The sequence below is a fragment of the Gallus gallus genome, chromosome 1, assembly GCF_016699485.2.
Source record: "Gallus gallus isolate bGalGal1 chromosome 1, bGalGal1.mat.broiler.GRCg7b, whole genome shotgun sequence".
NCBI classification, from domain to species: domain Eukaryota; kingdom Metazoa; phylum Chordata; class Aves; order Galliformes; family Phasianidae; genus Gallus; species Gallus gallus.
Genome location: NC_052532.1, coordinates 118,469,846 through 118,484,306, shown reverse-complemented (window position 1 = coordinate 118,484,306; position 14,461 = coordinate 118,469,846). Strand labels below are relative to the sequence as shown.

General features: G+C 45.6%; 1 protein-coding gene across 1 annotated transcript in view; it reads right to left on the bottom strand.

Moving 5' to 3' along the window:
• The window catches only part of LOC112531487, a 32,379-nt gene that overhangs the window by 11,010 nt on the left and 6,908 nt on the right, over nt 1-14,461 (bottom strand). The window contains exons 2-3 of the mRNA XM_046912356.1: nt 10,431-10,466; nt 9,944-10,065 (exon numbers count right to left, since the gene is read on the bottom strand). Coding sequence (XP_046768312.1) covers nt 9,944-10,065; nt 10,431-10,466 — 158 coding nt within the window. The remainder of the gene's footprint in view (nt 1-9,943; nt 10,066-10,430; nt 10,467-14,461) is intronic.

Below are 14,461 nucleotides of genomic sequence, written 5' to 3'. Positions count from 1 at the left end.
TACAACAGACCACACAGGATAAGGACGTAGGCAAAGAAGAGCACGCCCAGGGAAAAGGATGGTTGCAGGCATCTGGGATGAGTGGTCTTAATTGTGTATGGGGAAGAGCCCTCTCATGAATGTGTGCCCCACGAGCACCAGCACTCCATAAGAGAAGCAGCCTTTCTCCTCTAGGTCTAGTACATATCTGCTCGAGCTTCCCCCCCAGCACCAAGGAAGCAGTAATAGGAGGTGATAGAGGCACTACCAATGGACAATCACTGAATTTCTCTTTATCCGGGAAGGAATTAGGACCTAATGGGTCCTAATTAAGAGAGGCTCTTTTCTTGCCTTTCTTGTGACATCTTAAAAGATACAGAAAGCTAGCATCGGTATTTACAAATTCTGTCATGAATTAAGATTACACTGAGTGCAGCCACTAATGGCCAACGGGCAATCTTTCACAGTTTTCATGGGTGGCAGCAGGATAAATCTAGAATTACAGCCAGTCCCCAGGAGGATGGCTGTCTGCAAGCTTTTAGTTTTCAGAAAAAGAGGCAAAAAGCTATGGATTTCAAGGAGCCCAGGTTGACTCAATAGAGATCCTTTTTGGAGTCATCTTAAACTATCTCTACTGGACATAAGGGCTCTGTTCTTTGCTCCTTTAATCATTAGAAGGTCCTAATCAAAATGTATTCACAATTCACAAAATTACAGATGGGTTGAGGCTGGAAGTCATCTGGCCCAACCCCCTGCTCAGAGCAGAGTCAACAAGCAGGTTGCTCAGGGCTGCTACATCCAGTTGCGTTTTGAAGATCTCAAGATCTCCAAGGAGGGAGATTCCACAGTCTCTCTGGGCAACCTGTGCCAGTGCTTGGTCACCCTCACAATGAAGAAGGGGTAAAAAAGCTTTCCAGACAGACTACTGGTACATGGGATTGTTCCTCCTCAGAGGCAGAAGATGAACAATGCCTTCGCTGAATTTCTTGAGGCACCCATCAGTCTGCTTCCCGAACTGGTTGAGGTCCCTCTGAACAGCAGCACAACTAGCCAGTGCATCAACCACTCTTCCCAGTTTTGTACTATCAACAAATGTGCTACGCTCAGATGTGGCTACCCCTTTCCTGAAGTAACTCCAGCTTTATTAGTCAATCACCTGAAAGCACCAAGAACATCTCTCTCTGCATGGACTTTATTCGTGTAGTTAGCAGTCTTCTTGCAGGAAGGCGTGAGTTTTTTCCTATAGAGCTCAACATCAAATGAAGCAATGTTTCTATAAAACCTTTATCTATAGTTTAATAAAAGATCTTTCTCCCTAAAACTTCACATCTCTCACAGACCAAAATGGTTGCTACCAGTACTGCTGCTATTGCTACTATAAAATTTTAATTTTCTTATATGGCTTTAAGAGGAGGTTTTATGGATTCTTCACCACTAGACTGACTCACTTCCGACTGTGTCATATATTTTTTTGTTAAATTGTTATTAATCACACTTATTACTTGAAGATTTAGGCCTTCATTTGAGAGGTCCATACAGAGAGTAAGGAAGCACACAGTACTGGAAGGGTACATTGCAGAGCTGCTTACTTCTTCCAAGACACCAAAAGCAACATCTCCACCACTACAGCCACCCTACTTTGCATCAAGTAGTGCTCTCCCTTTAACATCTGAAAAGTATTTCTTATTTAACAGTGTCAGACAATTAAATAATCAGGGATGCATCTGCCTGTGGAGACCACTCAGTCCCAGGCACAAGTGTGAGAATGATTTTTTCCCCTCTAATTAGCACGGAGGCCCATTTCCTCCTTAACTCTTTACCTTACCACATATTTGAATTTCTCAGAGCATTCACTTTGACTCTAAGAAAAGCAGTGTTTAAAACGCTTCCACCTCTGCTGATGTCCGGATTAGCACTCCTCCTTCAGCAAAGCATTCCACAGAATGGCTCTGATTAGCAGGACTTGGCGCCCTGTGTGCAAATCAATCCAGGCAATTTCAGGGTCACTTTTAGCAAAGGAAAGCCTGCCTGTTAAGACCAGATAAGAATGAGGTCATTGATTTATTTTTTCCTCATTATCTGGCAAGGTTTCAGTTGAAGCCTAAACCCATTATCTTGGAAATACAAACATGAGTTGGTCCCTTGAAGCAAGTTAATTTAGTTTGAAAACAGTTAGGGAGTTACCGCCTGAATTCAATTAGCTAATAACTCCTGGTGGGTATGGGTCATAGCAGATCAAGGCATCGTGCTGGTTCGAGCTGAATGCAATTGCAGGTGATATCAAACCAGCGTGTTTCCCTTTCGTACTGAACCACAGCTGCAGCTTCCAGCCACTGTCTTCAAAACCTCCATCAATAAGAGAGACAAATTCAAGTTGAGGGGGGGAATGCCTTGGGGATGAGGACAGCGGCAGCATCTTAGAGCCACAGAAACATCCCTTTGTGCAGGAAGGAAACCAGTGGGGGAAGGCTCGTTCCTTGCAGCCAGGCTAAACCGGGCCCCTCCACTCCCCCTCGGTGATCAGACTGTATGGATGTCAGTACCCAAAGCCCTCCATGCAGCAAGGCTGCAGCACAGTGTGGGATCCATTTTCTATTCCCAGGCAGCAAGCAATGCCCATTTTTCCCACGTTTCTAAAGAAGTAACACTTCTGCAACATTCATGGGCCAGCATCCCAGGGGCTGATTCAGGCTGGGCTGGGAAAATATCTCCAGTTTAACAGCCAGATTAGAATACAACAGCCCGATAGAAGCACTGGCAGTTCAGGCTGGAGCACACTTGCTGCTATCGCTGTAATGAAGGGGAAGCCAGCAGCGCACAGTGACATCTCCCTTGAGAGAATGTGGGGCCACAGCAAGCTATGTGCAGCTGCCTCCTACAGACACTATTCCTCATGTTGCATGAAAGCGCTTTTCTTCCCAGTATTACCTCAGGACATTAGTGGGATTATAATTCTTGTGTTTTTCCAAACTGCTTTCTACCTTAATTTGATTTTGAGCACCTGATTAAATTTAGCCTCCCTGAAGAAACAGACATTCAATTTAATTCCAGCTCGACATTATACTTGCACTGAAAATGCAGTGCTCACGGTTGCACTTTTAGTTAAGGAGCAATTTTGTCACTGTTTGGAAGTGGCACTCCCTAACCAGGGACAATATATTGGCTCCCTTCTGCTTGCCCGCTGCTCATACACAAGCTCAGAAAGCTGCCAGTGCAATGCAATGTGCAGTGCAGAAAGGAGAGCCAGGCCTCCAGATAACTACCACATGTCAGGTTACAGGACAAGGCCATGCATCACACCTGCTCAGTATATCTGTGTGCCCTTCCCAAGTGACTCCTTCCATCCCACAAGACGCACCGTGGGACCACACACAAGGTGCAGCATCAGTGTTCATCTTGTGTGTCATCCTGCAGGGAAGTGAGTTCAACACCCAAAAGCACAGGGCTCTTTGGTTCATTACAACAGCCCTCGGGGCTCTCCCATTTTCATGTGGCTGGAATGGGACCTTCTCCCTTGAGATTCTGAGGGGATATTCAAACTATGTCTAAATTATGTCAGTGAAGAGAAAGCCTCAGAAGCCTGTGGGTCTCTGGTCTATTTCACATGACTTTCTCCCCGGCTGACTCCTCATAAAAACATTACACAGAATAATTATATCAGATCAGATCAAAAGTCCATTTGGTCCAGTATTCTGCTGCTGACAAGAGCCAGTAGCAGATGCTAATGGAAATAATTTTTAAAAGGAGTCATCGTGCAGGCTTTTTTTTTCTCCTTTACACCCAACATCCAGCAGCCTGCCACCCTGGGGACTCCTGCAGCAGGGTCATCATCTCTGTGATTATTTTTCCCACTACATTGTGTGATTAGTTTTGAGACCATTCAAACCCTTGATACCCACAAGATGCTGTGGGGCTGGTTCCAGTGTAATCATAGAATCATCAGGGTTGGAAAAGACCTCTAAGGTCATCCAGTCCAACCGTCCACCTACCATCAATACTGTACACTAACCATATCCCTCAGTGCCACATCTCCACATTTCTTGAACACCTCCAGGTAACTCCACCACCTCCCTGGGCAGCCTGTTCCAATGTCTCACCTCTCTTTCTGAGAAGAAATATTTCCTGATATCCAACATGTACCTCCCTGGCACAATTTGAGGCCACTCCCTCTCATGCTATCACTGTTACCTGTGAGAAGAGGCCGACCCCCACCTCACCACAACCTCCCTTCAGGCAGTTGTAGAGAGCGATAAGGTCTTCCCTGAGCCTCTTCTTCTCCAGACTGAACAATCCCAGTTCCCTCAGCTGTTCCCCATAAGATATGTGCTCCAGACCCTTCACTGTGAGGAAGAGGCTGTTCGCTGTTGTTTGCTTAAACTGCAACCCGTCAATTCCACATGATGTCCTACATTCTTGTTTTGTGAGAAACGCAGTCATCTGCTACACATGTCCTCCGTGCCTCTTGTGCCTTTCTACCTTCTCTTTTCCCCTCTGAGGAGTCCATTTAATCAGTCTCAATTCAGAAGCCATTCCATTCCAAGCAAATACTTGTCAGGTTCCTCTGCTCCTTTCCAGCTCAACTCTACTTCTTCTCAGACAGGGAGATCAGAACTGCTCATAATAATCAAGAGGTAGCTGCACAACAAAATAACTATTTTGTTTACTGCATCTTCCCTGGTAATTTCTGACAATCTGTTTGCTGTTTTGAACATTGTTCTGCCAGAGCCAGCATTTCTTAGAACTACTCACAGTCACTCTGAGCTCCATTTCTGGAGAGGTAATGGGTAACTTAAAGCTCATCTTCAGCAATGTACAGTTGGGTTGATTTCATCCCATGTGCATTATTTTGTACTTGTTAGCTCTGAATGGAGGTTGCCATTTTACTGCAGTGCTGCTTGGTGTGAGATTCTTCCACATTTTGAAAGGCACAGCTTTATTTTTTTCTACCCCGAATAATTTAGTTTAACAACCATCTAGCTCTTTGATGTTCAGCACACTTTTCAGGCCAGACATCACAGAAGCTGGAACAGACCCCTGAGGGATTCAGGATGTTACCTCATCCTCCCGAAGTACTCCATTCACAGAATCACAGGGCTCTTGGGTTTGGAGCGGGCCTTAAAGACCATAAAGGTCCAACCCCTGCCGTGGGCAGGGCTGCCAGCCACCATCCCAGGCTGCACAGGGCCCCATCCAACCTGGCCATGAGCACCTCCAGGGATGGGGCACCACAGCTTCTCTGGGCAGCTGTGCCAAGGCTTCACCACCCTCTGAGCAAACAGCAACCACCCACACTGTTTAGAACTGCAGCCTCTCTCTCACTCCCCATGACATCATTCTTCCAACCTCTCCAGAGAAGTGGCCTACAGATGCTGCTCGGTGTTTCCCACAGCTGCTGGGTTCTGGGTATTGCTTCCACCCTGCTCCTGCCCTCCACACCACTTTCAGAACAGCAGATATTAAATAAGTGAATGCCCATGACAGAATTCTTCTAATAGCATCCAGCCATTCGGCAGCAGATCTGGTAGTTATCCCAAATTAATCTGGTTACTCAAAATACGATTTAACAACGTGAACATATTTAGGTTCTTTCTAACGTCGCTTGTTTTTGTGCTAACAGACTTATTTTTGTCTTCGTGCTTTTTAGACTTTTCCCTCAATGCCTTGAAATACAAAAATGTGACAAGACAGCTCACCTTCTCAGATTATGACACAGCTCCTTAGAGCTTTATAAATGCAATACATAAAAAATCCACCAAGATCGTAGGCGCTGTTTTGCATGTATGAAGCGCTATCTGCAAAAGTATTCAATCAGAAAATTCATTACCAAATGTGAGAAATGGCCCAGAACCTGCAGTCCTAGCTGCAGCGTTCTGTACACAGAATTCTGTAAGTGGTATAAAGAGAAAATTGTTTCCAGAAGTTACCAGACAGATAAGGCAGTAAAGATGAAGACTTCCAGACAAGAAGTCAGCAAACAGACCACACAGTGATGCCCAAAAAGGCATCGGTGTAATTCATGTTACAAACATTCCAGCTAACTCTGAGCAAGTAAATATGTATCCACTCACATGAAGTAAGACTGAAGATTAAAAGTGTTCCTGTCTCTGAAAGCAGATATTATGAAGTACATTAATATTAATGGAGCATCCTCTATGGAAGAGGCAAAAGAAGAAAACAAGTTCATTTGAGTTTTCTCACCAACACGTGTCTGAGTGTGTACATGCACATAAAGAGCTCACAGGACACTGTGGAAGTACATGCAGCAATCTTTGCGTTGCCCAGCACACACATCCTTTCAAAACTGCAGTAGGAAACAGGTGAGGTGCTGCTACTTCCCCCTTGTAAAGCATTCAGACATTTCATTTCAGAAGGAACGCTCTTTGGATGGGCCAGGTGGGGCCATTGGTGTCACTGTGCTACAGTACCACTGGTCAATAACCAGTATCATTTACTGCAATGGGTAGTGTACAAAAAGCCTCCTTCTGCAGCACTCGAGCAGGCAGGAGGACACATATAATGGATGTTTCAGCACTTAGCACTCATAAAGAAAGGAGTATCCAGCAGCATTAGATCCTAGACCCAGCCATATTAGGACAATCACTGCACAGAAGCACAGTGTGAATGGCAGCTTCTGGCTAATTAAAACCTAACAGCCACAGCAATGTTTCCAGCTCAGCATGTCTCACTATTTCTTTTTTTTTCATTAATGTTCATTTCAAGTAATATTTTAGCAGTGTTTGTGCCTCCCGAGTCTCCTAACGCATTGAAAGTCCCGATACCCAGAGCTGGTCCAGCTTCCTTGCTTTCTTCTTCTAAGCTAAGCGCAGCACCCAGCCTCTTGCACAGCACCACAGACCAAGCCTGACTTGTGGCAGAAAGAAGGGACTCTTCAGTCCGTCTCTGTCACTATCTCACACCTCCTGACTTTTTAGCATTTGGATGTGGAAATGCTGAGCCAAAGCTGAAGGGATGTGACTCATCATGGCTTCTTCTAGGTAGCTTTTGCAGCCGAGGAGGGTTTTTATACAGCAAATTTGTCGCTGTGACAGGACAGAGATATACCTGCACAATTCCAGGAAACTGGTTGCCTGACAGGTCTGGGGCTTTTCTGTGACATTTCAGTCCGGCTATTTCCTCTGCTGTTGTGCTGAGATGCGCATGGCTGCTGCCGAGCAAACCTCACACTGCTGTACTTGTGAGAGTAGCACCGACAGCAGGCTTCAAACCAGAGACCTTTGGGCTAAAAGCAGAAATCTTCATAGCTTTTGAAAAGCAGACAGCCTCCGTGGCTGCAGACAGCAGATCTGCTTTTTTTTTTTTTTTTTTTTTTTGAGGTGCAGATGGATTTAGCATACTTACTGAGCAGACTACGCATCCCATCTCCCAGAGCCTTACGTTGGCTTCTTATTCATGACTTTTCCAAAAATCACAGCATTAAAACAGGGCTGGCAACCCTGTTAGGTGAGATGGGGAGAAGGCCGGGCACTGTGCTTCTGGGGACAGTCCTTTCCCACCACCTCCTCCCTGCTCGCTGCCCTGCTGCTCTGCCGGCATTATCAGAAGCACCAGGTGATGAGAAAGGTGGATGCGCTGAAGCACGAAGCAGCGTGGGACTGCAATGAGCTACTGATCCTTAACAAATAATTTGGTAAGTGCAAACAGCCATTTCCTATGGTGAACTATTCAGATACACCCAGCCGATCCGCATGCCAGCAGGTAACTTGCATGGCACGCTACTGCTACCTGCAGAGGAAGGGAGAACAAAACCCATGGCATGGCGAAGCTGCTCACCACAGTTGGTTCTGACTGCATCCAGGGTGCTCTAGGAAATAAACTGGCCTTGCAGGGAATTAAAGTGAAATCACCAAAGAGATGAGCTGGGGCATTTTTCGTGGGGCAATTCTGAGTTATGCCTTGCTAACCAGCTATGTGTTCCATTCTGCTCATAATGCTGCTACAGACTCACCAGGACTAAAAGTGTCGAATCAGCCCTCTGTCAAATGACAGCAAATGTTGCGAATGACCTTGAAGACTGCTTCCTTACAGGAAGATCAAGAGATATGGAACCTGACTTTTCAGAGGTCTGTTTTCTTTTTCTAAGCGTTGCTTGCTTCACTTCCATTAAAAATACCATCTGGCAGAAATCTTATCTCAGAAATCAACACTCAGGTCTAAGAGAGGAACTCTGCCCCAAAAACCATTCTGTGTTATCAACGTTTTTAGCTGGGAACTTCAGCTCGCTCAGCCAACTTTTAAGGAGTATTTCAAAGCACACGCCTGAAGAGCACTTCCACTTAACAGAGAGCTGTAGTATAGGTCAACACATTATTTACCCCACCAACACCTACCATCTCAATGGCATGACCCAGTCCACTTTTTAACTGCATTACCACTCCAGATTCCACAATGAAGAAAGTGGTGATAGTATTTTGGGTTTTACTCTTCTAATTTCAGTACTTAAACTGCATACTGTGCTTTACCAGCAGCAGATACAACAAAATCAGCTGCATACAACATAGCAAAGATTCGTCTTTTCTAAACATTTTCCTCTATTTTTTGATTCTGTAACGGTGAGATCACAGGATATAGGCATATAAGCAATTTGCACATAAGTAGTATACATTAAGTGTAGTGTCCTGCGCACATTTAGTATCTTGAAATCTCTGTGCTTTCACTTGAGAGTTCATCAGTGGGTAAGCTGTGAATAATCCTCTTCTGAAGAAGAAAATAATAAAAAATAGAAAGAAATAATAAATAAAACTCTTAGATGGTAACTTTTTTTTTTCCCCCATTAAGCTATGGGAAAACAACAGCACTCTTCAAGGTTTAGATGTGGTAGGTCAAATATTGGCTCTCGCACGGAGGCGTGGCTTCTCAAGGTCCCATGGAAGCTGACAGTCCAAAGGAGAGAAGGAGCTTTGGCCCAACAAGGGATTATGTTAGGATGTGATGAAATTACTGTACAGTTCACCACTGATATAGCTTATATACCAAATTAAACTGTGCACAACACACAAGGAGGTACAAGATCTTGAGATACCTACAGTATATTATATCATTTCCAATAATAAAGAAATTTTCTTTAGCAAGAAAATATCTAACTTCTCACATTTGCCAGAACAAGAGGTAATGGCCTTAAATTGCACCGGGGAGGCTCAGGTTGGATATGAGGAAGTATTTCTTCTCAGAGAGTGGTGAGGCAGTGGCACAGGCTGCCCAGGGAGGCAGTGGAGTCACCATCCCTGGAAGTGTTCAAGTAATAGGCAGATGTGGCACCGAGGGACATGGTTAGTGGGCATGGTGGGGATGGGCTGATGGTGGGGCTAGATGGTCTCAGTGGTCTTTTCCAACCTCAGCAATTCTATGGTTCTGTGATTACACTAAGAATTCTCAGATAGCTGAACCTCTGAAATGTATGCAAGACTGATACTGCCATTAGAACGGTAACGTTTTCATTTATTTATAGTAATTGTAAATGGGGCAAAGACTCTCTAGACTCCTAGTTTTTTTCCTCTCGGAGATGTTACAAACACCTGTAGATTTCATATTTTAGAAAGAATCAAAAAAAGATTTGAGGACTTCATGGGCACTTGTAGAACGCCCAACTTCCTCTGTCGTCCCTGGAAGAACAACATTTTACTGCCACCTAGTGAGCAATGTGAAACAGACCAACACATTAAGGTGCGTGTTTCTGGTCAAACACAGTTTTTCACTTCCACGTGTCCAAATAAATCAGAACGGCAAAACTAGATATTGATATAGTAGCTGTTCAATATCAGCTAGAAAGTTAATAACACAAAAAGGCTTTGTTTTTCAACCAGGAGAGAAGAGGAGCAGGCAGGCAGGATTTAGGAGAGGAGCTGGGAATTCTTTAAGACTATACCATCACAGAATCACAGAACTGTAGGGGTTGGAAGGGACCTCCAGAGATCACCAAGTCCAAACCCCTGCCAAAGCACGATACCTGTCTCGTGGAAAGGTCACATCCTCTTCTCTGCATGCCTTGATGGGCTTCATGTCGTTGGCTTGACTGCAGGCCCGAGGAGGCAGAGCCGAGGTCAGGGCCCCAAAAGGGCAGATGAACCACTGCAAAGGACACCGACAAGGATCACTGAACTTGTCACAGCTGTGCTTATCACTCTGTGGCGACGTGATAACCTCCCTTCAGCAGGCTCAGTGTGGGTAGCTGGGCCGGCCTTGCTCTCAGGCTCCCAGCTGTGCTGGTCTTGGGTTAGGTCTTGATGTCTGCATTGCTATTCAGGTGAGGTGCAAATATAGTCCATGATGATGACAGTAGATGATGAACATCTAACAGCCACTGTTCAGTGCTGATTTCCTCTGTCCTCACTGCCCAAACATTGCACTAATTCTCTGAGAAACAGGGGGCACTTTAATACTTGCTTTTTAACACAACAAGAATTGAAATACAGAGTAAACACATTAGTACTCACCTGCAAGGTGACAGCCAAAGCAGAACTGACAGGGCCCTGCAAGGACAACATTATTTGTTAGGTCAAGGAGACGGTTTTGCAGGACTTGTTTGTATTCACCACCCTGTAGATCCTGTCAGCCCTTACACGGGTAAAAGAAAGCTTTGACCGGATGGTGCTTTAGCAGCTGTATTCCCATGACTAGAAATATCGAGCACTCTTTTTTGTCATGCTCTGTCGAACACATTAATAACACGCTCGGTGCTGTTTCTATCTCATGAGCCCCTCAGGGTTCCTGACACTGATGCCGCGAGGAAACAGAGCTGGCTGAAGTTCACTCACAAGGAGGAGAAAGGGAAATAAATTAAACCCAACTTTCCTTGGCAGCTGTGTTTGCAGAGGAAAAACACCACTTCATCCCAAACACCAGTGCAATCCCCAAAGGTAGGCTACAGGAGTAAGTATAGCTTTTATGCCACTCCACCACCTAGTGACGGACTGGACGAAGTTGCTGTTTGCATTCAACCAGCCCTATTGCTTCAGCAGTGCCACTTACAGCTGCAGTTAGGAGCCAGAATGACCTTCTTGTAGAAACAAACACCAACACCCAGCTATCCTCAGCTTGACAGGGTCCTCAGGGACCCTCTGCAGTCAGCAGACACACGGCTGGCCCCACCAGCCTTGCCTTATCAGGAGCCGACAAGAAAAACATTTCTCTAATTGGTGATTTTAACAGTGATCACTTACAAACCAGTTATTTTCCACCATCCTTTCTCCAGCAAAGTTTTTTACACTATAGATTTTCTCTCATGCATGGCAAGCAAGACAATGTATTTGTTAAAATGTCCTTGTGAGCTATGACAAGGACAAAACCAACGGCCAGTTTCACCAGCACGATGTTGAACGTCTGATGCATCTGTTCCAGAAAGGGGTGATTGGCATCTTGCTGCAGTATACTCTGCTATATTTTCCACTATACTCTTATATTCGATCATTTAAATGTTAGCAAGGTGGGGGTTTTTTTACAACAAAAAAGCAGACAGAACACGTACAACCATTTCTAGGCTGCCTCAGTGTCCTAAATCACTCCCTGCTCCTGTAACTGAAGCACCATTGTATCAGTGACACCCTGACACAAACAAGCACTTGCCCAAAGAGGGTGGGGGAATAGGTTGCCCAGAGAAGCTGTGGATGCCCCATCCCTGGAAGCATTCAAAGCCAGGTTGGATGGGGCCATGGGCAGCCTGATCTAGGCTAGGGGTTGGAATTAGATGGGCTTTAAGGTCCCTTCCAACCCAAGCCATTCCATGATTCTTTAACTCAAACTGAATCATAACTGAGGGCCCAATTGTGGCACGGCTTGCAGTAACATAGCCTGTCGTGCATCTCATAAAAGGAAGGATTTATAAGCAAGCTTTCACTTCATACATGGTAAACCCTATCTACTTCAGAAGAGCTGTACAAAGGGATGCTATTCAGCACAGTGATCAATGTAGCACAGTATTTCCACTGTTTTATATTAACAGTATAACTGATTTCAGCAATTCAAACACAAAAATCAATCTTTGGGTCCATCACTGGACAAATAGAGAAGGGTGCCTGTGTTATCGTAGAATCATAGAATGGCCTGGACTGAAAAGGACCACAATGACCATCGAGTTTCAACCCCCCTGCTATGTGCAGGGTCACCAACCACCAGACCAGGCTGCCCAGAGCCACATCCAGCCTGGCCTTGAATGCCTCCAGGGATGGGGCATCCACAGCCTCCTTGGGCAACCTGTTCCAGTGCGTCACCACCCTCAAGTCAGTGTTCTCCATTTGAACACTGAATGATATACATTTGGATTTCATCACAGATGGTCGATCTTGGGACCGGCGCTCTTCAACATCTTCATCATTGACAAAGACGATGGCATCAAGTGCACCCTCAGCAAGTTTGCGGATGACACCAAGCTCAGCGGTGCAGTCGATACGTTGGAAGGAAGGGAAGCCATCCAGAGGGACCTGGAGAGGCTGGAGAAGCAGGCCCATGAAAACCCAATGAGGTTCAATAACTTGCAATACTGCACTTGGGTCAGGGCAATCCCAGGTATTTATACAGACTAGGGGAAGATCTCCTTGAGAGCAGCCCTGCGGAGAAGGACTTGAGGGTCATGGTGGATGAGAAGCTGGACATGAGCCAGCAGTGTGTGCTTGCAGCCCAGAAGGCCAACTGTGTTCTGCGCTGCATAAAAAAAGGAGTGGCCAGCAGGGAGAGGGAGGTGATTGTCCCCCTCTACTCAGCTCTTGTGAGGCCCCATCTGGAGTACTGCGTCCAGGCCTGGGGCTCACAGTACAGGAAGGACATGGAGCTCTTGGAACGAGTCCAGAGGAGGGCCACTAAGATGATCAGGGGGCTGGAGCACCTCTCCTATAAGGAAAGGTTGAGGGAATTGGGCTTGTTTAGCTTGGAGAAGAGAAGGCTCTGGGGAGACCTCATTGTGGCCTTCCAGTACTTGAAGGGAGCGTATAAACAGGAAGGGGAACGGCTGTTTATGAGAGTGGATAGTGATAGGACAAGGGGGAATCGTTTTAAACTGAGACAGAAGAGGTTTAGGTTGGATATTAGGAGGAAGTTTTTCACCCAGAGGGTGGTGACGCACTGGAACAGGTTGCCCAAGGAGGCTGTGGATGCCCCATCCCTGGAGGCATTCAAGGCCAGGCTGGATGTGGCTCTGGGCAGCCTGGTCTGGTGGTTGGCGACCCTGAACATAGCAGGGGGGTTGAAACTCTATTGTCATTGTGGATCTTTTCAACCCAGGCCATTCTATGATTCTATGATTTAATCTACAAAATTTTTCCTGTTTTAATGACATCCAGAAATCTTCATAGTACAACAGGAGCCAGACAGTCTTTCCTTCTGGTATTTTGAACTCTGTTAAATGTCTACAAATACATAATGACGTATGACTCTCAAATTAGTGTTAATATTATATCCTGCAGATAAAACCCACTGTCCTTCATCATTTTCTCCATTCACAAGCGGTTCAATTCCTTTCTATGTTACAGCATTAGTTTTACTGGTTTTCTCACTCATTTAATGGTATTTGGGAAGTTCTATTGACTGTGGGATGTTAACACTAAGCAAAGTGCATACCCCTCAACCTCTCCGTTTATTTCAACCTTACCGTACGACTACTCTCCCAATGACCACTCTTTCTTATGGTTCAAAACACCAGCAAAATGAAAAAAAAGTAGCACAACTAAAACAACTTTCTCTGTGCATGCATGGAGGCCATAGCTGCCACCTTCCTTACAAGCAGGGAGATTTAGGAAGGCTTGGTGTTAAACTCAGTACTACAAGAGCTGGATCATATAAGACAGTGCTCTATCGATCACCATATTTTAGCAACATTAACCATAAGGTACACCTGAACTCAAGATGGATGGGAGTACAAAGACTCTTTAAGTGCTTTTTTCCACCAGGGCCAGAGTGCCTAACACTTTGTGTGAGCAAACGGGTTTTGTTCATCTTCCCTTTAATGACTTGTCCTTGATAGTGGAGGAAAGTGAAGCTTAAATAGCAGCATTAAACTGAAGGTCAGATTTTATCCTGCTTCCAACGTTTTAGGAGACATCATCGGATGCCGGACACCATCAACTCACTGTGAAAAGACAGGATGAGGGGACATCAAACCTATGCACTCTGCTGTGGGTGTTGCACCATCCTGGAGGTGTGTCTATCACAGATCATATGTAGAGAAGGGATGCAATGCAGATGTTCCCCTGTAAGAGCCTGAACCACCAGTTTCTCCAGAGGATGGCATCTGTGGTGCTCCGAGAGCAAAAGGTTACTGATGTCCCCACTTTGGAGGAGGCATAGCTTCAGCTCCCTCACATCTTCCTTTCCAAGGGCCCCAGCTACAATCTAACCGACCCACTTGAACCACAGCACATTGACCCAGCACAGCCCAGGGTGGCCAGACACCGTGCTGCAGTGACCTACTGCTTGTCGTGGAGCCACAGAACGCCCCGAGTTGGAAGAGACCCACAAGAATCACTGAGTGCAGCTC